This window comes from Oryctolagus cuniculus, chromosome 9, assembly GCF_964237555.1.
Source record: "Oryctolagus cuniculus chromosome 9, mOryCun1.1, whole genome shotgun sequence".
NCBI lineage: Eukaryota > Metazoa > Chordata > Mammalia > Lagomorpha > Leporidae > Oryctolagus > Oryctolagus cuniculus.
Genome location: NC_091440.1, coordinates 137,204,092 through 137,228,575, shown reverse-complemented (window position 1 = coordinate 137,228,575; position 24,484 = coordinate 137,204,092). Strand labels below are relative to the sequence as shown.

The 24,484-nt window shown below is 58.5% G+C and overlaps 1 protein-coding gene across 1 annotated transcript; it reads left to right on the top strand.

The window, feature by feature from the left end:
* Positions 1-119: 119 nt before the first annotated feature.
* Positions 120-23,591, top strand: AMIGO2 (adhesion molecule with Ig like domain 2). Its single transcript, XM_070049729.1, has one exon. The coding sequence runs from the start codon at positions 13,351-13,353 to the stop codon at positions 15,811-15,813; it is 2,463 nt and encodes an 820-aa protein (XP_069905830.1). The 5' UTR covers positions 120-13,350; the 3' UTR covers positions 15,814-23,591.
* The last annotated feature ends 893 nt before the right edge of the window (positions 23,592-24,484 follow it).

Here is a 24,484-nt window from a genome sequence, read left to right as displayed (position 1 = left end):
AGGCACGTACAGGAAGTGGAGGTGAGGCGGGACGGGGCCGCTGAGGCACGTACGGGAAGTGGAGGTGAGGCGGGACGGGGCCGCTGAGGCACGTAGAGGACGCGGCGGTGAGGCGGGACGGGGCCGCTGAGGCAGAGCAGGCGCCCCACTGCCGGCCCAGGGCAGGGTGCCATGCGGCTCCTCTTGAAGATCGCAGTGGATGTAAAAGCACAGCCCTGCGTGGGCTTGGGGCGTTCCCCAGAGGCCGGGACACCGTGTCTGCCCGCCTGGGAGACCCTGCTCTCCCGCCAGGGAGGACAGAGGGCACTGCAGGAGGGAGCGCTGGGAGGGGCCGTTAGCCGGGACGGCTGGTTGCTAGGAACCAAATCTCACCTGAATTAACTGAAATTAAAAGGAGGCATTGACTGCACAGATAAAGGTGGCAATTTTGCAGGCACCCACAGCAGGACAGAGTCCAGCTGGGCTCCGGCAGTTCACGAGAACGGGCAGGTGGGCAGCGGCAGCCGCCAGGCCTGCTCTCTGGCTCGCCTCTTCCTCTACCCGGCGCACGCCGTGGCTTTCTGTCGAGTGTGCTGAGCTGCCCCGCTCGGTCTCAGGCTTCCTGACCCGTGGCCGTTTTCTCTGCAGCGGCTCTGGTTGCATCTCAGCCCGCCGCTGCCATCCTCAGCCTCTGGTTTCTAAACCTTGGCCCAGAACCGTGAGAGCGTTGCCTGCTGCTGTCCACCAGTCCACCCGCGGGCTAATCGCGCAGCAGGGGCCTGGGATGTGGTCAGGCCAGTTCAGCTGGTCCTTTGCAGCACAGGGACACTGACCAGCAGGACTTCCCAGGGGTGGGAGCTGAGGAGATGGCATACCTGCTGCCCCTCCCTCCGTGGTACGGGGAAGCCTCAGTGGGAGAGCCAGAGTGGACAGAAGAGCGTGTGGAGCAGGGACAGGGGTTGGCTCCCGGTTGTCGGCCTCTATGAAGGGCACAGGAAGCCAATGGCGTGGCGATGGTGGCACCAGCATCGCCATGGATGGAGTGCTCCAGGAGGCCGAGCTGGGCCTGGGGTCCGTCTGCCCGTTCACAGGCACAGAAAGGCCCTACCACGTGTGTCTGAGCCCTGCTCACTGGAGTCTGCTTGCCGGCGTCCCGCTGAGTTCAGATCTCACAGAGAAGCTCCGGGAAGACTTGGAAGCTGGCGTTCCAGACTTCCTAACAGCAGAGTAGTGATGCACTTAGCTGGATGAATGCTGATGACTCCTGGCTCCGAAAGCTCTGACGAGCAGTGGATCCTGTGGGTCTAGAGATGGAGCAAGGTCAGCTGTGGAGATGACAGGCCTCGCAAGCAGCCCAGAGGGGTCACATCATCAAGTCAAGTTGTGCTTACCTTACGCTCAGTCCAGTCCAGTGCCTGGGAACAAGAACTAAGCAAAGAAGCAGACGCGCAGCGTATCCGCCCCACCTGCGTCCCGGGCGTGCAGTGCAGAGAGGCCCCTGTGTGCTGCGGTGGCCGCTCCTGCGCTGCCGTGAGTGTGTGATAAGTAGCTGTGTGGTAAGAGAGGAGCAGGGTGGGCCTGCCAGGAGGGAGTGAGCTGTGTGTGCTGAGGGTGGCGGTGCCGTTTCTGCAACTTTTACAGTCGGCGCCGATGGGGTCAGGTCTGGCTGCAGGAAAAGCCGTGCGCCGCACATGTGCCCTCGGCCCTGGGATTCTCTGCCCCTGGCCCTGCCTGTCACATCCAGTTACTGAGGGCATCGCTAGGGGTGACCACTAACGCTCCTTGAAAACAGACACGTGCCACTAGGCAGGCATTTGAATTCGAAGCTTAGTCCTTAATGGAAAGCCCAGTGTTGTTGCCTGGCCTTGCTGTCACAGTTACCTTACACGCACCTACATATATGTATCTGCTAATTGCTTAATCCAGTTCCATCTCAAATATGCGTTTAGCCAGCAAAGTTAATGCACCTGACAGCTGTTCCCCAAGTTTATTTCCAGTGTATTTAGAACAGATGCTAATTAAAGTATTCATTAGAGAGCAAACATATCTCCCAAGTAAATAATTATTAACCAAGCCAGAAACGAAAAGTCAGATTTTTTGAACATTGATTTCTCTCCAATCACAGGCTAGACTTTGCAGCTGAATCGGTCCCCAGCCCCACTGAGCCCAGCCCACGTCTGTTTGGAGGAGGACATGTGAGAACACGGCCTACGCCCCAACAGGGGGTCTGCCCGACTGCACCCACAGCTGTGCACGCTCATGGCTGCTGCTAAAATGCGCACACACCCAGTGAGGAGATGAGCAGTTGATCCTGTGCTTCGAGAGGTGGAGCAAGGTCAGCTGTGGAGATGACAGGCCTTGGCCATGAGTTTGCTTGCAGGCAGCCCAGATGGTCACATCATCAAGTTGTGCTTACCTTACGCTCGGTGTTGGTGCAGACCACTCTGGAAACAGGCTGTTCCCAAATCCAGGTCTGGCCGTGATGGGAGGTAGTGCTGGACAGAGCAGTTCTCGCGGAGAGTTGAGGCAAGGTGTATGCCCACTGAGGGGTGTGCCGAGGTACAGTCAGGTGAACACTTGAGGAAAAATTAACACGTGCCTTCTGCATTCTGTCATTTTTCAGGAGAAAGAAACAGAAGGAGACTTTCTCAGACTTTCAAAAGAATTAAAGCAGCAAAAACATTGCAAAAGTCCATCATTCTCATAAACATGAAAAATAATTTTAATAAAGATTTATTTGAGAGGAAGATTTAGAAAGAGAGAGAGTTATCTTCCATCTGCTGGTTCACTCCCCAAATGACCACAATGGCTGGAGCTGTCCAGAGCCAGGAGCCAGGAGTTCTGGGTCTCCCATGTGGGCACTTGGGCTATCTTCCACTGATTTCCTGGCCATAAACAGAGCTGGATTGGGAGAGTAGCAGCTGGGACACAAACTGGCACCCATATGAGATGGTGGCACTGCAGGCAAAGGCTTAACTTAAGCCACAGCACCTGCCCCTGGAAAATTCTTGACAAAACATTAGAATCCAAACAACCCAGGGAGACAGAAATTCACTGGCAGTTCGAATCATAGACTAATACATCTTTCACCACAGTAACCCAGACTGGACCTGAGTTGCGAAGTGACCTCCTTCACCATGGTTAATGGACAGGAACAGGGTCACGTGGTACCCTCAGGCAAAAGGTCATCTGATGCAGTCGGTCGTTCGTGATGGAAACATGGCAGCAGCTAGGAATAATTCCTTAACCTGACAAGGGATACTTCCCAAATCTCCACAGCAAGTGCCATTCTCTTACGTCATAACCTGGAAAATTCCCCTAAGACGGAACGTGGAGAGTGGCCGCTGTCACCACTTCTGTATGGCACTGAAACGGGAGGCCTCCACAGACAAGAAGAAAAAAGCGCGAGGAGTTATGGAGATTGGGCAGCAAGAAGGAAGCTGTCATTCGCAGACAATCAGGTTGTGCACATACAACATTTCCGAAGAACCTGTGGATGAACTGTTAGACCCAGTAAGAGAACAGAGGATGAATACTGGCTACTGATGGAGCCAGGACAGAAAGCCTTGCCCCATGCTGACTTCTCGCCTGCTAACCACAAGCAGGCCCCCGTCTCTCTGCCCTGCCTCGACTCAGACACACCACCCTCTTTAGAGTCCAGCCTCAGCCACAGCCCAAACCCTTCCCAGTCACACTGTGATCTCGCAGGACGTTTAGATCCAGCCCAAGTTCTCCCTCTGTCTCGGCAGCCCAGCTGGAGCTCAGACCCCGAGCCCGTTCCGCCACTTTGTACTGTGTAGATCCCTGGTCTGGAAGGGAAGGGGCTCCTTCCTGCTGTGCGTTCACCTGTGAGTGAGTCCCTCCCATGCTTTAATCTCCTGGATAGACCTGGTCTGGCCGTGGCTTCCTGCTCGGTCTCCTCTTTCCTGACAGATAAAATGCAAGCACACAAATAGCAGTGACATTTGTATAAAACTGGCAACAAGCAAATAGAAAATAAAACGTATTTGCAGTAGCGACCACAGGCTCAAGCACCTGGGAAGAAATCTAGCAATGCGCACAACTGAAAACCACGACTTTGAGGAAGACAGCAGAGTCCCATCAGTGGACACATCTACCTTGTGGTGCCTGGGAGGCTCAGGACCGAAACGGCCATTGCTCTTCAAAGTCCTAGGCGTCCCACTGTCAGCCAGGAGCCAAGCTGTGGACTTTTTTTTTTCTTTCTCAGGAAGTGGCCTTACCTGCCATGCCATGGCGCCGACCCCACAATGCTTTCTGACCTTTCTCTCTGTCTCTCTCTCTCACTGTCCACTCTGCCTGTCAAAAACAAACAAACAAACAAACAAAAAACGAACGGGACCAGCGCTGTGGCATGGCAGGCTAAGCCTCTGCTTACTGCTCTGGCATCCCATATGGGTGCTGGTTCATGTACCAGCTGTTCCTCTTCTGATCCAGCTCCCTGTTAATGCACCTGAGAAAGCAGTGGAAGATGCCCAAGTGTCCGGGCCCCTGCACCTACATGGGAGACCCAGAAGAAGCTTCTGGCTCCTGGCTTCAGAGCAGCCCAGTTCCAGCCATTGTGACCATCCGGGGAGGGAACTAATGAATGGAAGTCCTTTCTCCCTGTCTCTCCCTCTCTCTGTGCATCTGCCTTTCAAATAAATAAGTAAAATCTTAGAAACATGAACCATGAAAGAGCAAAGTGTGATAGACTGACTGTGTTCACACTGAGAGCTTCCCTTCCTCCAGAGTGGGTGACGTGGCAGTGGCTGGTGGGAAGAAACAGTGCTGTGTGTTAATGTGATAGAATCTATCGCAGAGGCACATTAAAGTTCAAATCCAGAATATATACAGAAACCTTGAAAATCAGTAAGAGACAGGTCTACAATAAAATGAGCAAAAGACTCATGAAAGAGAATGTCTAAACAAACATGGAAAATTGCTCAAGTCCATTAATTGTCAGGAAATGCAAATTACAACCACCATGAAATCCCATTATCCATCCGCCAACACAGCTGTGATGGAGAAGATGGGAAATAATCATCGTTGGCAAGGAAGCAGAGAGGAAGACTCCCAGAATCCTCTGTGTGTGGGGGGGAGCATGGTGCCACCGCCTGGGACAGTGGCTGTGAGCACCGAAGCCAAGCCCGTGGCTCACCTGTGACCCAGGTGTGCACTGGGAGTTGGGGGTGGTGGGATGTTCCTGGCAACAGTGCTTGTAAGTGCCCAAAGCCCACCCACGACAGCATGGCTAAGAAAGCTGTGATGTAGCCCCACAGTGGATACCATACTGCTGTGAGAAAGATCTACAGTTGTCTGCAGAAATACACAGGTATCTCTCAAATACAGAGTGGAGCAACAGGAAACAGTCTACATTCCACCGACAAAAAAGATAAAAGCAGGCTGGACTAAGCTAGGTGGTCAGAAGTAGGGGAGCGGTCACTGCTGGGAGGTCAGGGACTGGAGGGGCCCTGGGACCTCTGCACTGTCCTTGCTGTATCCACCCCTACCTGGGCAGGAACACGATTCTGACTGGGGCCTACTGGGACTTTGTTGTCATCAGAATGGCTGGCCAGAACCAAATCTGCGTCTACTTCTTTGGTTTACTTTTTCAGTTCTTTTCGTACTTTTGTACTCTTGCATATTTTTGGAGGTTCTGCAAAGTGCGTGCTTCTCCGACTCTGGGGACTGGTGTTGCTCTCCAGGCAGCTCCTCTGCTTGCTGACAGGTGCTCTGGGCTCCCCGTCTGTCTCGTCCTTCTGTCTTGATGGCCACCCCGTCCTAGCATGCATTACTGGACTGGCCGAGGAAGAGGGTGAGGCTGGGATTCTCTGATGGGGCAGAAGCACTTCGCCATTCTATTTCTCTTAGGTTGTAGAACTTCCTGATCAGCAGCCCAGGGACGATGGTGCCCCTGACCAGGGTGACCGCAGGGCATCATGGGTGCTTGTATGTATCTCCATGAGCCCAACAGCTTGATGCTGTTGAACACTGAACTTACCAAGGGAACTACACTCAGCAACCCCATTTGTGTGCACGGATTCGGCCTCCCCAAGCTTTCTTGGAGGCAGAGAGAATGCCAGGGCCAACACCGGGGTCTGGGCCTTTGATTCTTGTTCAGACCAGTTTTTATTGAAAGTCATTCTCCTGTGTATCAGGCGAGTCAGGTGAATTCTGGACACCAGGTTATCCCGTTTTGGCCCTGCCCAGAGGAGCTGTGCTGAGGTCACCCGGGTGGCCCCTGCCGGCCCACATACCCTGCTGCTCTCGGGCACGCTGGGTGCTTCCGGGGCTGCAGCCAAGGCGCCAGGGCACTTGGTGCCTTCCCGACAAAGGGAATTCAGGGCAGCGTGAGAGTCTTAATAAATCTGATTGAGCAGATGGGAAATTCTCAAGATGAATGTGGACAGCTGCCCAGCGGGCTTGTCTGCACTCTGCCGCCTCTGCCCAACAGCTCTCCACAATGGCTGCCAGCACCCCCAGCAGCCTCTGCCGAGCACCCCTCGGAGGGCAGGAGGCAGCAGGCAGCCCGGGCTGCTCTGCAGAGGGATCACAGCTGCTGCTGGCCGAGCTGAGTTTGCTCCCCCTGTCACTCAGAGCGCCTTTGGGCAGCGACGCACTCATCACTCCTGACCAGAGTGTACACGTGGTCTCCCTGCAGCCGCCACCTGTGCCTCCCTAGGGAATGGGAGAGGCCTGGCACGAAGATTGGTGGCTGAGAGGCCACCCCAGGCCCTGCTGTGCTCTGGAGCCCAGGGCTTGGCGAGCCACAGTGCTAGTGCACGCACTGCAATGGGGTGCCTCTCCAGCTCTGTCTGTATTGCAACCTGCAGTAGATGCATGTCACACGTCTGTGCCTTGTTAGGCCACATCCATGGAATAGGCAGCACTCACAGTCTGCCACGTCAGACCACAGCCACAGAAGGCAGTGCTCAGGATGCCTGCCATGTCAGACCACAGCCACAGACAGGCAGTGCTCAGGATGCCTGCCACGTCAGACCACGGCCACAGACAGGCAGTGCTCAGGATGCCTGCCACGTCAGACCACGGCCACAGACAGGCAGTGCTCAGGATGCGTGCCACGTCAGACCACGGCCACAGACAGGCAGTGCTCAGGATGCCTGCCACGTCAGACCACGGCCACAGACAGGCAGTGCTCCGGATACCTGCCACGTCAGACCACAGCCACAGGCAGTGCTCAGGATACCTGCCACATCAGACCACGGCCACAGACAGGCAGTGCTCAGGTTGTGTGCCACGTCAGACCACGGCCACAGCCAGGCAGTGGCACGCCGGGCCCTGTGCACAGCAGCCAGTGCTCTCACAGCTTTCTGCTTCCACGTGCTTCACTTCAGTGCACCCACTGCATCTCCTGCTTACAGGTGGGCACCCCGAGACTCTGGAAGGTGAGTCCCTTATCTGAGGCAACCCAGTTGACAGATGGAAGCTTAGGTTCTTTACTCAGTGAGCCATTGTAGCGCATGGCTGGTTTTTCACATGTTGCTAGGTAGCCTTTAGTCAGAGGGCATTTCAGAGCCTGGTGTGTTCCAGGAGAGACGCTGGCTTCCTTGCTATGATTCTCCACTCTCACTGCCCTGGATAGGAGAGGACTCAAGTTTACTTCCTCACCGCTTAGTTCTAGGAGGCAGCATTCATCTCTGATCATTTAATGGTTTCGTCCCAACTATACTTTTATTTGAATGTAATTCACCTTGTTGAATCTGATACTGGGGCTCCAAAATGACTAAGATCTAAATTCTGCATGTGTTTGGAATTTGTGCATCCCTAAACTACATAGTTTTGGTTGCAAGTATTTTGACTCTTGGTATAATCCAGTTTAGAGTTGGATTCTGTGCCATCTCCTATCCTGTATCTGTCTCAAATACTCCTGTGGATTCTCCGCAGGGAGTGTCCCACGGAAGCCCTGCAGTGTGTGTGGCTGAGACTTAATATAGATCCCAGGTGACCTTGACCTCTGACACAGAAAACTCGAGAGCTGATGAGGAAGCCCAAGACCAGGGCAGGACGCACGTGGATGAGAGATCTTGTTCTACCACTATCATGGGCAAGTTACTGAAACCCGCTCACAGCCCCCTGGGCCTCTCTGGAAAGTAGGGCTGCTGTGGCTGTCTCCCAGAGCCCTTGTGGGGCGAGGTGAAGAGTCAGGGCGCCCTGAGAATTCTTTCTGCTAATGGGATGACTCCACTATCACAGCCAGAAAGATCAGAGTTCAAGCACAAACCACCAGCGTGTACCTGCCAGAGATGACCTTGCATTTGCTGAAAATGACTGAGTGTCTGAGATAGCACTGGTCATACTGTGGAGAGAGTCTACTTTTTTCTCTATTTTATTTTGTGTTAATGTTGGTTGGAGAATAATGGTTGCTTCAAATTAGATATTACTTTGAATAATTAGATTCACCTTTATAAAGCTATGATAAATTAATTACTGCTGCAGGAAATCAAATTTTTAAAGGACATAAAACAGGAGTCTGAATGCTTCATATAGTTCTCTAAACTGGGTTTGTTAGATATTATCTGTATTTTTTTTCAGAGAGGTAAAATTAACCCCAGTTTGGAAGGTTATAGTGGCATTTAACAATTCAGTTAGATGATCTTACAAGTCTCACACTGAGCAAAGTGAAAATTAGAGCAGCTACCATTTATGAACAAAATCTCAAGAGGTGGCCACAATGCTAGATGCATGGTGTTCTTAAATTTTTAAGTTCTTTTCATTTTATTTGTGAGGCAGAGAGAGAGGGAGGTATAGATAGGTAGGTCTTCCATCCCCTGCTTCATTCCCCAAATGCCCACAACAGCCAGGAGCTGGGAATCCAATCTGAGTTTCCCAAGTCCTTGAGTAGGCACCTGCTGCCTCCCCGGTGCATGTTGGGAGGACGCTGGATGGGAAGCAGAGGAGATGGGACTTGGACTGGTGCGCCGACAAGGATGTGGGTGTCCCGGGCGTCAACATCTCCAGAGCAGAGCATGATTTTGAGACGTTTGGTTTTGCAAAGGAAATTTTCACGTGCCTATTTCATTTTTAAGGCTGAGCATTAAGAAGAATTCAGCTTGTTTCTGGGACGTGACCAGGACAAAGCAGACGTCTCCCCTTTGTGAACTTCTCGGCCCCCTTCCTGTGGTGAGAGCCTCATTTACCCGTGGATGGTGACATCCTTCCTACTCTTCCTGCATCTTGCGGTTTTTCCACAGCAAGCAGATGGTATCTTCCCAGTTAGGGAAAGGGTTTCAGGTTGTTACATCTGTTACTCATTGCAAAGACCAACGGTGATGTGGGGCAGGGGTGGCGTTGACCCCTAGGGCTGGCCCAAGGGCGCCCTGGGGAGGAGGAGCTGATCCCAGCCAGAGATGTTGAGCCCCAAGCCTGGCCACACGGACGATCAGCGAGCAAGATACACACCCGTGCCTACCGTGTGCTCTTGAAGCCAGGCTGTGCGGCTGTGGCGTTTGCATATTGCTGTGGTTCTCAGACTACAAGGAGGTACGTTACAAATATTTCCAAGTAAGCAGCTGCAGTGCCAGGGGCCGGACAGTGGGCCAGGGGTCGGGGACCAGAGCCCTTCCTGCTGGCGCACCAGAGAGGGCTCAGCTCAGAAACTGCACGTGAGCGTCAGATCCCTGAGCAGGGTCCCGCTGTGCAGTCGGCGGACACCGAGGCTGAGTAAATCTAAGGTTCCGCTGTCCTTTTCCTGGCGTAAGCTTTGCTAGCGGAACACGCAGCTGTGACACAGGCGCATACCCTGCCCGACCTTCTGCACACGCCGCAGAGCCCTCACCAGTACTGGAAGTGTGCTGTGGTGCTTCCTGGAGTGCCGCCTCGCCTCGTGCTCCCTAAGGCGCGCAGGGTGGCCCCAGGTGGGGTGATTTCCGTGTCCCTGACACACCTCGAGAACAGTGCTGCAGTGACAGGGCCACCAAGCACGACGGATTCCCTGCTGGACTGGCGCCGTCTCCCATCTCCGGAGAGCGCACACTCAGCAGCTGCTCCCGGGAGGCAGGGGCTCGGGTCTGCCCAGGGCAGAGGAAGAAGCGGGCTCCAGATCCGCTCCGAGTGCTGAGCAGCTCCCCCAGCACCCTGTGCGCCCGGGAACCCTTGTCCTGAGGTCGGCTGTTGCTGAAGCTGCAAGGAGCCCTGCACCGCCGGGTGCTCAGCCAGCAGTTACGGAGAAGGCGAAGGAGCTTGGCTCGGGACTGCTGGCAACAGTGGTAGGTTTCTGGGCTCACACTGGGGCTCCATTTTTATTGTTTACTTGGAGACAGAGACAGAGGAAGATTTTCCCTCTGCTGGTTCACTCCCCAAACTCCTGACACAGCTGGGATTGGCCCAGGTCTCCCTCATGGATGGCTGGGAGCCAGCTACTCGAGCCATCACCTGCCACCGCCAAGGGTGTGCTGTGGCAGGAAGCGGGACTCTGAAGCAGAACTGGGACTTGAACCCAGGCACTGCAGTACAGGATGTGGGCGTCCTAAGCTGTGGCGTAACCACTGTGCCACACACGCTCCTCTGCCCCAAACACACACACACACACACACGCAGGTTTACTAGTCACAATTTAAATCTGGCTAAATGGCACTTGGGTTTTCAGTGTGATGACTCCAGCAGGTGATGCAGCCCTTGGCTGAATGTCTTAGTCCAAATTTGAAAACATTATGGTGAGGGAAAGAAGCCAGACACACAGTGTGTGAGGCCATTTCTATGAAATGCCAGAGGAGGCAAACCCAGAGACAGATGTGGACTGGTGGCCAGAGGAGGCAGGATAGGGAGAGACGGGGCCTGGTGGCTAGTGACAAGAGTGTGAGGCAGGATGGCTCCATATCAAGTCTTGGGCAGTTTGGCAAAGCCAACAGGAACGGCCAGGCTTGTGCAGGTGCCGTCACTTCCTGGGGTGCGTCGTTCCAGCCATTGAAGACCAGTGGGCCCACAGCACCCTTGCAGGAGTCGCCCGCAGAGCCAGGGGCCCCAGGAAACATTCTGCAAGCATCACCCCGTGAGCCCTGGGTCAAGAAACACAATGACTCTGCCGTCTGAGTGCAGGACACCAGTGCCCGCCCGAGGGCAGGCTGAAGAAATTCCGTGGAGACAGTACAGCCCCGCAGGAGACAGAGTGCCTCTGAGGCGGCATTCCTTGGTAAACTGAACCCGCTGCATCCCAGTGCTGTGGCCAGTCCTTGTCTCCTGGTCTCAGCTTCCTAGAAAGCACAATGGAGGATGTCGCCCACTGCAGTGAACCTGGGCAGGTGTCACGCCCGTGCACACCTGCCTCAGCACCCAGTTCATGGTCCCGCAGCCCGAGGAGTCACTACTGACTGTCCAGAGTGCCAGCCGATGAAGCTGCGTGGAAAGGCTGGGGGAAATCTGTGCCGCTAAACGCCTAGGGAGGCAGCTCACCCATCTGTCCTGGCAAGCGTTCCAGGCGGGCACCATCCTGCCAGGACGGTGGCCCTTCTGTGCAAATCTAAATCCTTCAGCTGGAACCCAGAGTGATTGCATCCCATTCTATTTTCAGACCACTTGGAGCAGCTTGCCCCAGCTGTTACAGGACCATACAGTGTTGTAAGGGCTGGAGCCACACGGGAAGTAATGCATTCACCCAGAACTTGGTGCCGGCACAGAACAGCCCGGTGGTCACCTGGGCTGGAGGGTAGAGTGTGGTCAGGAAGGATGTGAAGGTGTGCAGTGGCTTCAGGTCCTCTGGGCCCAGGACTCCAAGTTCAAGGGATCCTGCTTCCCCCTGTGCCTCTCAGTGGAGGTGTTTGAAGTGGTGGGGCCAGTGCCACCTGCTCAAAGAGCTCCCCTCCATTCCAGCCGAGGGTGAGCCGGACAGAAGACTTGCTGCCCTTGTGGGAATCACATCCCAGTGGGAAGAAGGCTCCTCTTCAGGGCCGGTATTGTGACACAGCAGGTTCAGCCGCCGCCTCAACGCTGGCATCCTAGATCAGAGCACTGGCCTGAGTCCCGGCTGCTCCACTTCCCATCCCGCTCCCTGCTGATGCGCCTGGGAAAGCAGCAGAGGACGGCCCAGGTGCCTGGGTGCCTGCACCCACGTGGGAAGCCCGCCTGGAATTCCTGGCTCCTGGCTGTGGCAGGACCAGCAGTGCCCCTCGTTCGAGGAGTGAACCAGCGGATGGAAGATGGCTCGCTCTTGCTGTCTCTGGTTTTTCCCGTCACTGAGCCTTCCAGGTAAATTTTTTTAAGCCTCCTCTTCCACAAATAAGGCCTTGCCTTACTCTTGGTAAGGCTGAGGCAACGCCTTTTCTCCAGACTGCAAACCCGCCGCTTTCAGAGCCCCCCCCCCACCGGGTCACCTGTGGAATCCGGAGTGACCCCTGGATCTCCCAGCCTCCGCTGCGGGGTCTCCCAGCCTCCGCTGTGGCATCTCCCAGCCTCCGCTGCGGGGTCTCCCAGCCTCCGCTGCGGGGTCTCCCAAGAGCGGTTCTGCCAGGAGCCCACAGCCACCACAGCATCCTGGGTTTCCGTTTCTCATTTGTTCTAGATGGTTGTTGTCTTTATTAGTCACTTAAAGAGCGTTCTTTTGAGTGATCTGGGTTCTGTTTCTCAGGGTTAACCCTCGGACTCTGACTCCAAAGCCCGGGGCCCACCCTGAACCCTTGGGTCCACGGGCAGGCCTGGATCAGCCCCAAGTCCAAGGCTGCTGGGATGTTTGTGGTTTGGGGTGCCTGTCCCGTCCTCGGTGGGGTGTGGGCAGGTTGGGGTGCCTGTCCTGTCCTCGGTGGGGCATAGGCAGGTTGGGGTGCCTGTCCTGTCCTCAGTGGGGCGTGGGCAGGTTGGGGTGCCAGTCTCCTCCTTGATGGGGTATGTGTGGGTTGGGGTGCCCTCCTGTCAGGGTACCTGGCTCATCCTCCCTAGGGTGTGGGGTTGTGCCTGTCGGGGCTCCCATCCCTCCTCCATGCATGTGTGCAGATTGGGATGCTCTTCCCGCCCTCTTGGGGTGTGTGCGGGCTGGGGGGGTTCATCTTGGTCCCTGGTTCTGTCTCAGGTCACCTCGCAGGTTATGCCCCCAGTGGCCTGTCCCGGTTGCTCTGCTTTTCTGTTTGCGGTCCAGTTCTGGGCAGCTTTTGTCCAGCGGTAATTTCTTTTAATCCGGATACAGTGGCCAAATGGTCGTCAGGCTCAGCCAAATCCCGTCATTAGAATTCTTCCCGGGATTTATCAAAAGTGGATTTGCAACCCTGAGCTTGCCAGCCCGCGGAGCCTGCCCTGAACCCTGTGCAGCCTGATCCGGCCAGGGCCTCGCTCTGGCTCTCGCTCGGTGCCCGAGGTCTGGCCAGGCTGCGCCCCAGGATCGGGGCGCGGGATCTTTGCCGCCCTCTCCTGCCGCCCCTCCGGAATATGACGCCCTCAACGCGGGGGGGGGGGGTGCTGTGGCCCCTCCCTCCGAGGCCGGAAGTGCCCCTAACTTTCCCGATTCCCCACCACCTGTTTGGGGCTGGAGATGGGGTGGGCGAGTCCTCCGAGGGGCAGGAGGGCTGGGCCCGCCGCGGCTGCTCCGGTCCCGGGAGGCGGGGGGCGCTGTCCGATTGGCCGCGCCCCGCGCCCCGCCCGCTCGGCCCGCGGTCTCGGAGCTCGTCCAGCGGGAGGGAGGGAGGACGCGCAGGGGCGGGACCGGCCTCTAGGACCCCACGCGCGGGTCCGGCCCTGCAGCTTCGGAGCGCGCCGAGCGGGACCCGTGCGACCCGCACTCCTGGACCGGCTCCGGGGCGGACTCCCGAGCCCCTGCGCCAGGCGGTGGCTGGACCCGGCTCCCGGAGCGGATTCGCGCGCGCCTGGACCCGGCGTTACCTGGGCCTGGCTGTACCTGGGCGCAGCGGCCAGGACCAGAGCGTCGCAGAGAGGGACGTGCTGCCGGAGCCGCCGCGGGAAGCCGCGGCGCTGGGAGCCCGAGAGGGCCGCGCAGAGGAGCCGGGGCTCGTCGGGATCCCCCCAGCCCCCGCCTTGCGCCTCCGTGAGTGGCTCCCGCGCGGCTGTTTACGGCCGCATTCGTGTCTCTGCGTTTGCTGGAGGCCGCCGCACGGAGCAAGAGCTGCCGGGAGGCGGCCTGGAGCGGCTGGGCGGGAGTGGCCTGGGGACGCACGGCCCGGGTGGCGTGAAGGCCCCTGGGGCTCCCGGGGCGAAAGTTCCTGGTCGGATTGTGGGGTGTGGCGCTCGGGGGTCGCCGCAACAGTTGGCTGCCTCTCCCCGCGCAGTGTCGCTTGTTCACCAGGTCCGCCGTGGAGGCCGAGCCGCCCGAGCGCCCGGAGGAGCCGCGGGGCCACCATGTCCGCGCGCCCGCGCTGCCGGGGTCTGCTGTGCTTGCTGGCAGTGACGGCCGCCGTGCGCCCCGGCGCGTGCGGGCTGTGCCCCGCCGCCTGCACCTGCGCCACCGACGTCGTCAGCTGCACCGACAGGAACCTGTCCAGGGTGCCTGCCAACCTCTTCAGGCTCGTCCGGAGACTGGACCTGAGTTACAACCGCATCGGGCTCCTGGACTCCGACTGGATGCCGTCGCCCCTGCTGAAGCTCAGCACCCTGGTCGTGCGCCACAACGACGTCGCCAGCGTCGCCGCGGGCAGCTTCGCCGCGACTCCCAACGTCCGGAGCCTGGATCTGTCGTGCAACCGGCTGCAGGCGGTGCGCGACGCCGCGTTCCAGGAGCTGCGGGCGCTGGAGGTACTGCTGCTCTACGACAACCGCATCTCGCGGCTGGACCCGGCGGCCTTCGGGGGCCTCTCGCGCCTGCAGAGGCTGTACCTGAGCGGCAACTGGCTCACGCAGTTCCCAGTGGGTCTCTACCTGGGCAGGTTCAGGCTGGCGGCGCTCACGTTCCTGGACGTGTCCTACAACCGGATCCCCGCCGTGCCGGTGCACCACATGCACCTGGTGCCGGGCCGGCAGCTGCGGGGCATCCACCTGCACGGAAACCCCTTCGTCTGCGACTGCGCGCTGCACTCGCTGCTGGCCTTCTGGTACCGCCGGCGCTTCAGCGCGGTGGTGGAGTTCAGGGACCACTACACCTGCCGCCCTGCGGCTGCAGCCGGAAGCGGCCAGCAGGTGCCCCTCCTGCGAGAGAGCTTCCTGAACTGCTCGGACAGCGTCGTCAACGGCTCCTTCCACGCGCTGGGCTTCGTCCGTGAGGCCCAGGTCGGGGAGAGGCTGGTGGTGCACTGTGACAGCAAAGCTGGCTCGGCAAACACCGACTTCCTGTGGCTGGGCCCAGACAACAGGCTGCTGGAGCCGGATAGGGACGCGGACAACTTCCACGTGTTCCCCAACGGCAGCCTGGTGATAGAGAGCCCTCGGCCCGAGGACGCCGGCGTGTACTCCTGCATCGCCATGAACAGGCAGCACCGGCTGAACGAGACCCTGGACGTCACCATCACCGTGAGCAACTTCTCTGCGGTGAGCAGGGCCCACGCGCACGAGGCCTTCAACACGGCGTTCACCACCCTGGCGGCCTGCGTGGCCAGCATCGTGTTGGTGCTCCTGTACCTGTATCTGACGCCGTGTCCCTGCAGGTGCAAGGCCCGGAGACAGAGGAGCGTGCCAAGCCAGAGCAGCGGTGGCGGCCCCCTCTCTGTGCCGAGTCCAGGCCCCGCGGCTGAGGGCGCGGCGGACGAGCCGAGGGCGGGTGCTGGGAAAAGAGTGGTGTTCCTGGAGCCTCTGAGGGACGCCGCGGCCCGGCAGAACGGCAGGGTCCGGCTCTTCCCTGGCGAGGCCGCCCTGGCCGAGGGCATCCTGAAGTCCTCGCGGGGGAAGTCCGACTCGGGCTCCGTGAACTCGGTGTTCTCAGACACACCCTTTGTGGCCTCCACCTGAGGCTGGGTCGGGGCTGTAGCACTGGGCGGGGGCGCGGTGGTGCTGTGGGTCTGTTTCCTGGAGCACGAGCAGGTGGCCCCGGCAGCGGTCAGGAGCAAGGGCGGCTCAGCCCCTTGGCTCCTCTGGGCGCAGGAAGACCGGCTGTTTCCCCAACCCAAGTTCTCAGCGACGCCGGCCGTGTGAGAGCTGGCCCAGAGCTGACGTGACTGACCGAGCTGTCCCTTTACATCCAGCCGCTGCCGACCTGCCAGGCCCCGAGGGGGTTGTCTGGGAGAGGGGAGCTGGGTGCTGCTGTGTCTTCAGAAAGAGGCAGCTGACCTGGGCCGGCAGCGTGGGGCTGGGGCCTGGACCGGTTTTGTTTGGCTTCTCTGCGAATCGCTGGAAGTCGCGTCACCCCACGTGTCCCGAGTGTGCAGGCGTTGGTGCCCCTGTCCGCGCAGATGTATGCGTGTGGTTCTGTGAAGCGTAGCTGGGCCCTGCTGTGCTGTGCGTGTCCTGTGCCCGTGTCCTGTTTTGCCTGGCTGCTGGAACACCAATCTAAGCTGTTTCCTGGGATGAGCTCGTGCTGTTTCTTGTAGCCATTCACACCAGACACCTCTGCTCAGCTCTGTGTGGAGCAGGGAGAGCGGACTTTGAGGGAGAAACTCGTCAGTTTCGCCGTGGGGACACCGTGTGCTCCGGCCAGGTTTGCAGGACACTTGTACAGCAAGTGAGAGCGCGAGCGAGCTGGGGAGGCCATGCTGTCTCCATCCCTGCCGTGCGGTCTCCCCGGTCCCCTCTGACCAGGTCTCCCCGGACCAGACGGTGTGTGAGGCCCTGCCCGTGTTGGGACTGTGCTGTTAGCTCCACCCGGGCTCCCAGTGGTTCCCTGCCCTGGTGGAACCCAGTGTGGGATTCTGACAGCCCAGCCTGAAGGAGCTCTGACCCTCACGTGCTGCTCCATCCCACTTTCCGGGGACGCTTGTGGGCTGTCCAGGGCCCAGCACTGGGTTCTCAAGCAGATTGCACTCAGCACAGGCCTCGGTGCCGGCCAGAGGTCCATAGGAACGGTGACTGACAGGGGTGGGCGTGGACAAGGAACCCAGGGCCGGAGCCAGGATGACACACATGCAATGGAGAATCGAGGGTGTGCAGTCCCGGGGCTTGGAAGATGGCGTCTCAGACAGTGTGACCGATACCACAGAGCAGCAGCTGACGGCCACAGCACAGCCACTGGCTTTGGCTATGGGGGTTTTCCGTGCAGTGTCAATGATAGTAGTGGACATGTGGTGGCAGCCCCGAATGCCACGCCCTGGGCAGCAGCGGGGGAAGCACAGGCCTTTTAGGGACTCAGGCCTGTAGGGCGGACCTCACCCCTTCAGAGCCCAAGCTGCAAGCAGGGAGCGCTTCGCCCCTCACCGCCACTGTGTGGCTCTGGAACCGTCGCCGCTTCTCCCGCAGGTGCAGAGCAGCCCAGGGGCCTCACCGCCCTGCCTGGGCTGTGGGGGAGCCAGGGCCGCCCTGACGAGGAAGCTGCGGGCAGGGTCTCCATGCTGAGCCTCTCTGGGCAGGTCTCTGAGGTCCTCCAACCTCAGAGCCTGGCTGGGTGGGAGTGGGCCTTAGCAGGGCCATGCCCTCTCTGGCTAGTCGTGAGCTGAGGCGGAGACTAGGATACGACCAAACGAAAGGCAACAGAAAACTTGCCAAAAACCGAATGGCAAAGCTGTGTTTTGCACAGAAATAGGATAAGAAAGCGTAGAACTGGATGCTGGGATGTGAATTTTGGGTTCTTAAGTCTGTCTCCTTTGGGGGTTAGGAGTCTGATCACATGTATTTTAAATATAGGAACAGGATTAATTTGTCTTTTATAGACTCATCCCACTCAAAATTGCACAGCTTTCCTCTGGGTTACACTCTGGGCCACTTGGTTCTGTTGGGATGTGGGTGTGAGGCTGCAAAGATGGCAGAAGTGAAACTTCCCAGGCTGCTTTTCTCACTGGCGAAGCCACCAGGCCCAGTGTTTCTTCTAGGTTTATGGTCATGTGTTCCACAGTGCGCTGTAGGATCTATCGTCTGAAAGAATGGTCTTAAAGGTTGCCTTTTTATACTCAGCTTCTGTATTACTCCTCACTGTTTGGCCTAGAGACACTTCAATATATTTATTTTTTAGCTGTAGTTGTTGGAGTTATTTGCACGGAGAAAGGGTCTTTATTTTTCTAAATAAGCATCCCTCTGAAATGTTCCCCAGAGTCAGGCAGCTGAGGCTAACTGTAGTCCCACTGTGCAGCAGGCTCCGCCCAGCCCCTCCAACACCACAGCCTCACCGTGTGACTGTGTGTGTCACCCCTCACCCAGCGGCCTTGTCCCCGAGGCTCAGCACCCCCAGGAGGCCTGGAGTGGCGAGACCCCCACACAGCAACAGGTGCACGGGAGCAGGTGCACGTGCGGCCGAGCCCTTCGGCACTGGGCCTCGGCGCCTCTTGCATTTGCAGTGATGTCAGAGCACTTAGTCAAGAGGAGAATCCTGCTCCTCTGGGGACACTGCGGCGCTGACAAGCAGAGTGTGGCTTGCTGACACAGGCTGAAGCCTGGCTTCAGCGGCGGGCTGTAATTGATGGCTCTTGTTTTTTGAAATTATGAGATGCGGAAGATTTCCTCTGACTAAACCTCGATTCTTCCCTTTTTAAGCTATTTTTAGTTGGAAGGCAGCCCCACCAGATCTTGTTTGCCACAGTGAGCTTTGAAGCTTTCGGGTCTGATTAGATCACAGAGGCTGGGAATGTGCTCCGGGCTGTGGCGCGCACACTCTGGCTCCCAGCACTGCTCTCTTGTTGCTGTGCAGATTAGGACAGCCCCCTCCCTCCCAGGGAGCCCCGCCCCGCCGAGAGCCGTCCCCAGCCCCGCTGCCTGCGTCACAGGAATGGCAATGGCCGGTCCCCCTGCAAGTGTCCTGGACCGTGACCCAGGAAAGACGGAGCTGGAAGCCCTGTCGCGCCTCCCCGGGGAGGGTGCTCACCCCGGTGCTTCATCATCACAGCAGCCCTGAGACCCTCGCCCTGGGCCCCTAGGGAGGAGCTCACTACGGGCTTCCCCAGGTGGCCCCTCAGTGGTGACAAATGCCTTTCCCCCCAGCAGTGCTGGGACCGGTGTTTCACCAACAGAGCGACTTGGCCAGCTGGGCTTGGGCACCAGGCTGCCCGGGGAGGCTGGCACTGTTCCCTTCGCCAGGAGCCTTCCCTCAGGGGGCTGGTTTAGGCCTGAGTGCTGGCGTGTCATCGGTTTTGGTCCAGCCTGTGGGGGCATGGACCCCGCTCTGCCCTGCCCTCCCTCCGCAGGCCTGTGACGCCAGGACCTACCCAAGCTCTGCACCATTCCTGCCGAGAGCCCCTGGCTTTCCGTCCGTGCCCCACCCGGAGGGACTGAGACTTACACGTGCCCAAAGAGCAAGGAGTCAGCAGATTGGACCTGAGTCCAGTACCACCTGGATTCAGAGCCCAGGCTCCTAATGTCCCCCTCGGTGATGAGTCAGTGGGCTGCTTCCTGGCCACTGCCCTGCGGCCTCCCTTTGGCTGCGCTCAGGACTCCGCCCCCAGAGCTGGCTGCTCTGCCCCCAGCGCTGCCCCCCCCCCCCCCCGTGCCTCTCTGTCTCTATGGGTCCTCCATCCCCAGAGGCCTGGCGTGAGGCAGGTGTTTCAGTTATATTGAGCTCCCGGCAGGTGCCGGTCCCCGTGCCCCACCTAGCACTGGTGCTGGGCTAGCTGCTGCCAGGCGTGGCAGAGCCCTCACGAGGCAGATGCCCGGGCCGGGGGTCTGGGAGGCTCCAGGGAGGAGTCTGTCAGAGGACCGCTTGTTTCCCACGCTGGATGCCCAGACGTGGGCGGACCGTGGGACTGCGCTGTGCTCGGGCCCTGGGGACCCATCCGGGGACTGTCGGGAAGCAGAGCAGTGTGGATGATCTATCTCCTAATAAGGCCCTTGGGCAGGTGGACCCGGACGCTGGGGGCGGGATGCGGGGTGCAGTTCCTGTTTTCCTGCTTCTCCCTGTGCACTGGCGGTGTGGCTCCGCCGGTTCTGTCCCACAGCTCAGCAAGGAGGAAGCATGGGCCTGGCTCACGGGAGCGCTGCCAGCACGTTTTGCTGTGGAACAAGAGTCCGAAGGCTCAGCCCAGCTGGGGAGCGCTGTGGGCTGAACGCAGTAAGACACAGTGATCCTACTTAATTCGGTTATCACTCTGTGGACCGAGCAGTGTCTCAGAGCCAATGTTTACCCAAGCCTGGCAGTAATTACGCTTACACCGCTCGCCCACACATCGGTTTCGCTGGGTGGGAAGAGACAGAAAGATGGGATTTTCACGGGAAAGAGTCCGGCAGGCCCTCTGCTGCCTGGGGGTCTGCGTGGGTTTCACCCAGCCCGCCAGATCCACCCTCCCCAGCACTGAGCTTTGAGCAATCCTCAGGGTCTAGGCCTGCCAAGCTATGGCTCACATGCAAAAAAAAAAAATCTATTTTTTGAGCTCCGTTCTCCCAAAGAACATATCTTGCCTGATGTGGAAATACAGTGAAATATCAAGGAAGTTTATTTTGCATTTGTGCTTGGTTTTTAAAATATCCACACTTACAGTGGAAGGGCAGCGGCCGGCACGACGGGGAGGCAGTGTGCACCTCCCCGGGACCTGCTTCCCACGCCGAGTCTTCCCGGCTGGCCCCGGGGAGCAGGGCGTCTGTAAGGACTCTGCTGGACAAGCCCAGCGTTCGTCCGTTGCACACCTTCTACTGTGCATTAATCAGTTACAGCACCACCCGTCATTGTTGTAGGGACCCCGGCTAGCTGCTCTCTGGTTATCTGATTGACAGCTGAGTCGCCACTTCTTTGCCTGGTTTAGTTGGTGGACACTTCAGATCTCTGGGACTGAAGGCTTCCGGGGACGACGTGCGGACGGCACTGCTTCCAGGACGCAGCGCCTCGTCCTTCCGGGAATCTGGGGGGCGCGCTCGGCCTCTGCCAGAGACGGAGGCCTCTTCCTTGGGGTCTGAGATTCCAGCAGAAAGGCTTTGCGGGGGCGGGTTTCAGGCCAGCCCCCACCCCCCTCCCTGCTTGGCACCTCTCCGTCACCGCGGGGCGCTCTGTGTCGGCCTCTCACAGGGGTCCTTGAGGTCAGCTGTCTGGGGTGCCCAGCACCGCCGCTGGCTCCCGAGCCAGCAGAGAGCGGACGCACACCCAGTGGACCCACGCTGCGTGCCTGGCGGGTGGGGTGGGCGGGACGAGGCCAGGGGCGCCCAGGGGTGAGTTCCCTCAGCGCAGTCGCGTGCCCGCCCCGCGTGTTTCCCACGTGTCCAAGGCGCCCACGCGGCGTGTGTGAGAAGACGTTGTGCAGGCGCGGTGGCTGGGGAGGACTCAGCGGCCAGAGGGCCCCTTTGCAGCAGGTGCGCCGTCTGGAGGGCCCCGCCCTTGGCAGGCAGGGGTGGCTAACTGCTCTCTCACAGCCGAGCTGCGGGCTGCGCTAAGTCCCTGCTTTTCTGAGTCAGCTCTGGGCATGAGGGTGGAGACCACCCCACACAAGAGCAGAGCGAGGGCGAGCTCGGCGCAGGGGCTGGCCCGGGACACCTGCCGCTCCTCCGGGCTTCCGGGAGGGCGGGCAGGCTCCTGGTCAGCGTCCGGTGTCCCCTGGCCAGGACGTGCGTCCTGGTGATCTGTGAGCAGCCATCCTGGAAGCTGGGGCCCCGCCCAAGTGTGTGCCCTGGACAGTGAGAAGCTGAGCCCGTGCGGCTTGGCCAGCGGCAGCTCTGAGCCTCTGAGTTAGGCTCGCCTGTCGCACACGGCAGAAACGGCAGCACCCGGTGGAGGGGGCCTGGGCAGACGCAGGGCCAGCGCGGTTCCCCTCAGGACAGGGAGGCTCCACCAAGGCCTCGTGCTGAGACTGCAAGGTCAGAGGTCAGGACCGGAACCCTTGGCCGCGCTTCTGGGGTAACGCTTCTCTTGAAAATACTTTTTAAAGTTTCATTTTATTTGAAAGGTGGAGAGAGACCGACCCCGATCTGCTGGTGCATTCCCCAGGTACCCACAATGGCCATGGCTGGGCCGGGCTGAGGCCAGGACCCTGGAACTCCACCCGGTCTCCCGTGTGGGTGGTGGGCCCAAGGACCTGGCCCATCAGCTGCTGCCTCGCAGGGAGCCGCTGGCAGTGGGCGAGCCGGGACTGACCCTGGTACTCCTACGTGGAATGCCACATCCCAGGCAGTGGGCTGCCCAACAGCTTCCTACCCCAGGCCTACTCCTTGGTTTATTGTTAAATTTTAAACCTGATGATGATTGTAACTTCTTATGGAGTAGGCACCCAGATACCGTTGGGTGTTAAGTACAGATTCTATAATTTTCAGCTTCATTAAAAAAAAAAAAAAAAAAAAAAAACAACAGAAAACCAGGCAATGCATCAGAGGCCCCGGGGCCGCGTGCTTGGCTGCTGTTCGCTTCCCTGTTACAGAGACGAGGCCACCCCCAGGGCCAGCACTCAAGCACCTGTTTTCGGGAGGAGAATGGCTGAGGTTGCACCGCTGGGGGCCGGGGTCTGATGCCCGGATCCTTGGCCCCAAGCCTTGCTCTGTGCAGCGGGGCAGCTGCCCTCTCTCCACCTGTGGTCAGGGCCACGGCCATTGCTGAAGGGACCTGGCATCTTAGCCACCCACACCTGTTTTGTTTGTAACAGGAGCATTAGGACCACTTGTTAGTGCAGGGGGGAACTCTGACGTGCTGTCAGCAGCCAGGGCCTCAGGGCCCCCGCCCCTCTGAGGAGGGTACTGCTGTCAGTCACGATGACTGACAGGGACAACGCATGTCTGGAGCCTGGCCACCACACACCGAGGAGGTGCACGATGAGCCTGACCACCAGGAGCCTGGCACTGCGGGAAACACTCCCCGGCACGGGCCGCCCTGAGGTGGGCCCCGAAGCTCCAGAGAGGAAGAGCATTACTCACTGTTTAATGCTCACACGCGTTCCTCCTGGTAGCTTCCAGAAAGTGTTTACGACAGAGGATAAAATTAGCTGAAGGTCTCCCATAGAAATGTTTTTGAAACTAGGAGCAGCGTTGCCCTGTGACGGCAGCTGCAGAATTTATGCCCCTGCACGTCCTTCACGGTTATGGTCTTAGGGTTGTGTTTATCCCGTGGAAAAACGGCCGCTGAACGTGGATCTGAGGGTGACGGCTTCCCCCCACTTCGTCCCTGCCCTTTTCTTTCTCCTTTCAACCTTCCTTGCTGTTTTACTAAATCAGTGCGGAGCCCATGGTCGCATCAGTGCTGGAGACGTCTGGAATGTTTTTAGTCTCGAACAGCGTTAGTGCCGCTCTCCAAACAGTTGTGTCGTCTGGGGTCTGCTCACAGGTGCCATCTATCATCTGCAAACACGGCTGTGTGTTAGCCGTGGCTGCTGTCGCCTGGCCTGAGAGCTGCGCGGAGCCAGCCAGCCGGCTCCCCTTCCGCGCCGTCCCGGAGTCGATGTTGGTCTGCGGAGGGGCCCCCATGTGCCGTTGGTGTTGCTGTGTCATACAGCGCCTCGTAATGTCACCACAGCTCACGTCACAGTGATGACAGCTAGCATTTAACATACTCCCGGGAAACAATCGCAGTTTGCAAAATGCCTGTCTCACCGGAGCTCGGATTTCTGTCTCAGCAGCAAGACACACTGGTAGGTGTTTGTCGACTGACTGGTGTTCCTGTTCCCCGTTGTTTCGAGAGCCGCATGGAACTCAGCCTTTCCTGCCCTGGCGTGTATTAACCCATTAAAAGTCAGACATGATTCTCACATGCAGAGCTAGCTATTATTTTTTTAAGATTTATTTATTTATTTAAAGGCAGAGCTTAAAAGGGGAGAGAGAGAGAGAGAGAGAGAGAGAGAGAGAGAGAGAGAGGTCTTCCATCCGATGGCTCACTCCCCAGATGGCCGCAATGGCCAGGGCTGGGCCAGGCCGAAGCCAGGAGCCAGGAGCTGCTTCTGGGTCTCCCGTGTGGGTGCAGCGGCCATCCTCCTGCTTTCCCAGGCCACAGCAGGGAGGTGGACTGGAAGTGGAGCAGCCGGGACTTGAACTGGTGCCCATGTGGGATGCTGTGTCACAGGTGGCGGCTTAGCCTGCTGCACTACAGTAAAGCCTTCTTCTAGTGGATGCATCACGAGGGTCTCTTACTCAACGCCACAATGATGTCCCCCAAAAAGTTAGCTTTGAGGCAGAGAATGAACAGCCATGCCCGAGGCCTGGTGTTTGGGATCCACTGTGTGCCCAGGGCAGCCAAGAAGAGACAGGACACAGAAGCAGCACAGCAGGCTGGGCCCTGAGTTAGGGGCTGTGGTCATGGCAGGGCCGGGCACAAAATGTGCAGCGCAATGGGCTGGCTCTGTGGCACAGCGGGTTAAAGCCCCAGCCTGCAGCGCCGGCATCCCATATGCGCGCGGGTTCAAGTCCCGGCTGCTCCTCTTCTGATCCAGCTCTCTGCTGTGGCCTGGGGAAGCAATAGAAGATGGCCCAAGTCCTTGGGCCCCTGCACCTGCGCGGGAGACCCAGAGGAAGCTCCTGGCTTCGGAGCAGCTCAGCTCTGGCCATTGCAGTCATTTGGGGAGTCAACCAGTGGGTGGAGGACCTCTCCCTCTCTGGTTCTACTTCTCTCTGTAACTCTTTCAAATAAATAAAATAATTCTTTAAA

What these genes read in the sequence shown, in the direction of transcription:
- AMIGO2 (XM_070049729.1), top strand. Translation starts at nt 13,351, where the DNA reads ATGACGCCCTCAACGCGGGGGGGGGGGGTGCTGTGGCCCCTCCCTCCG.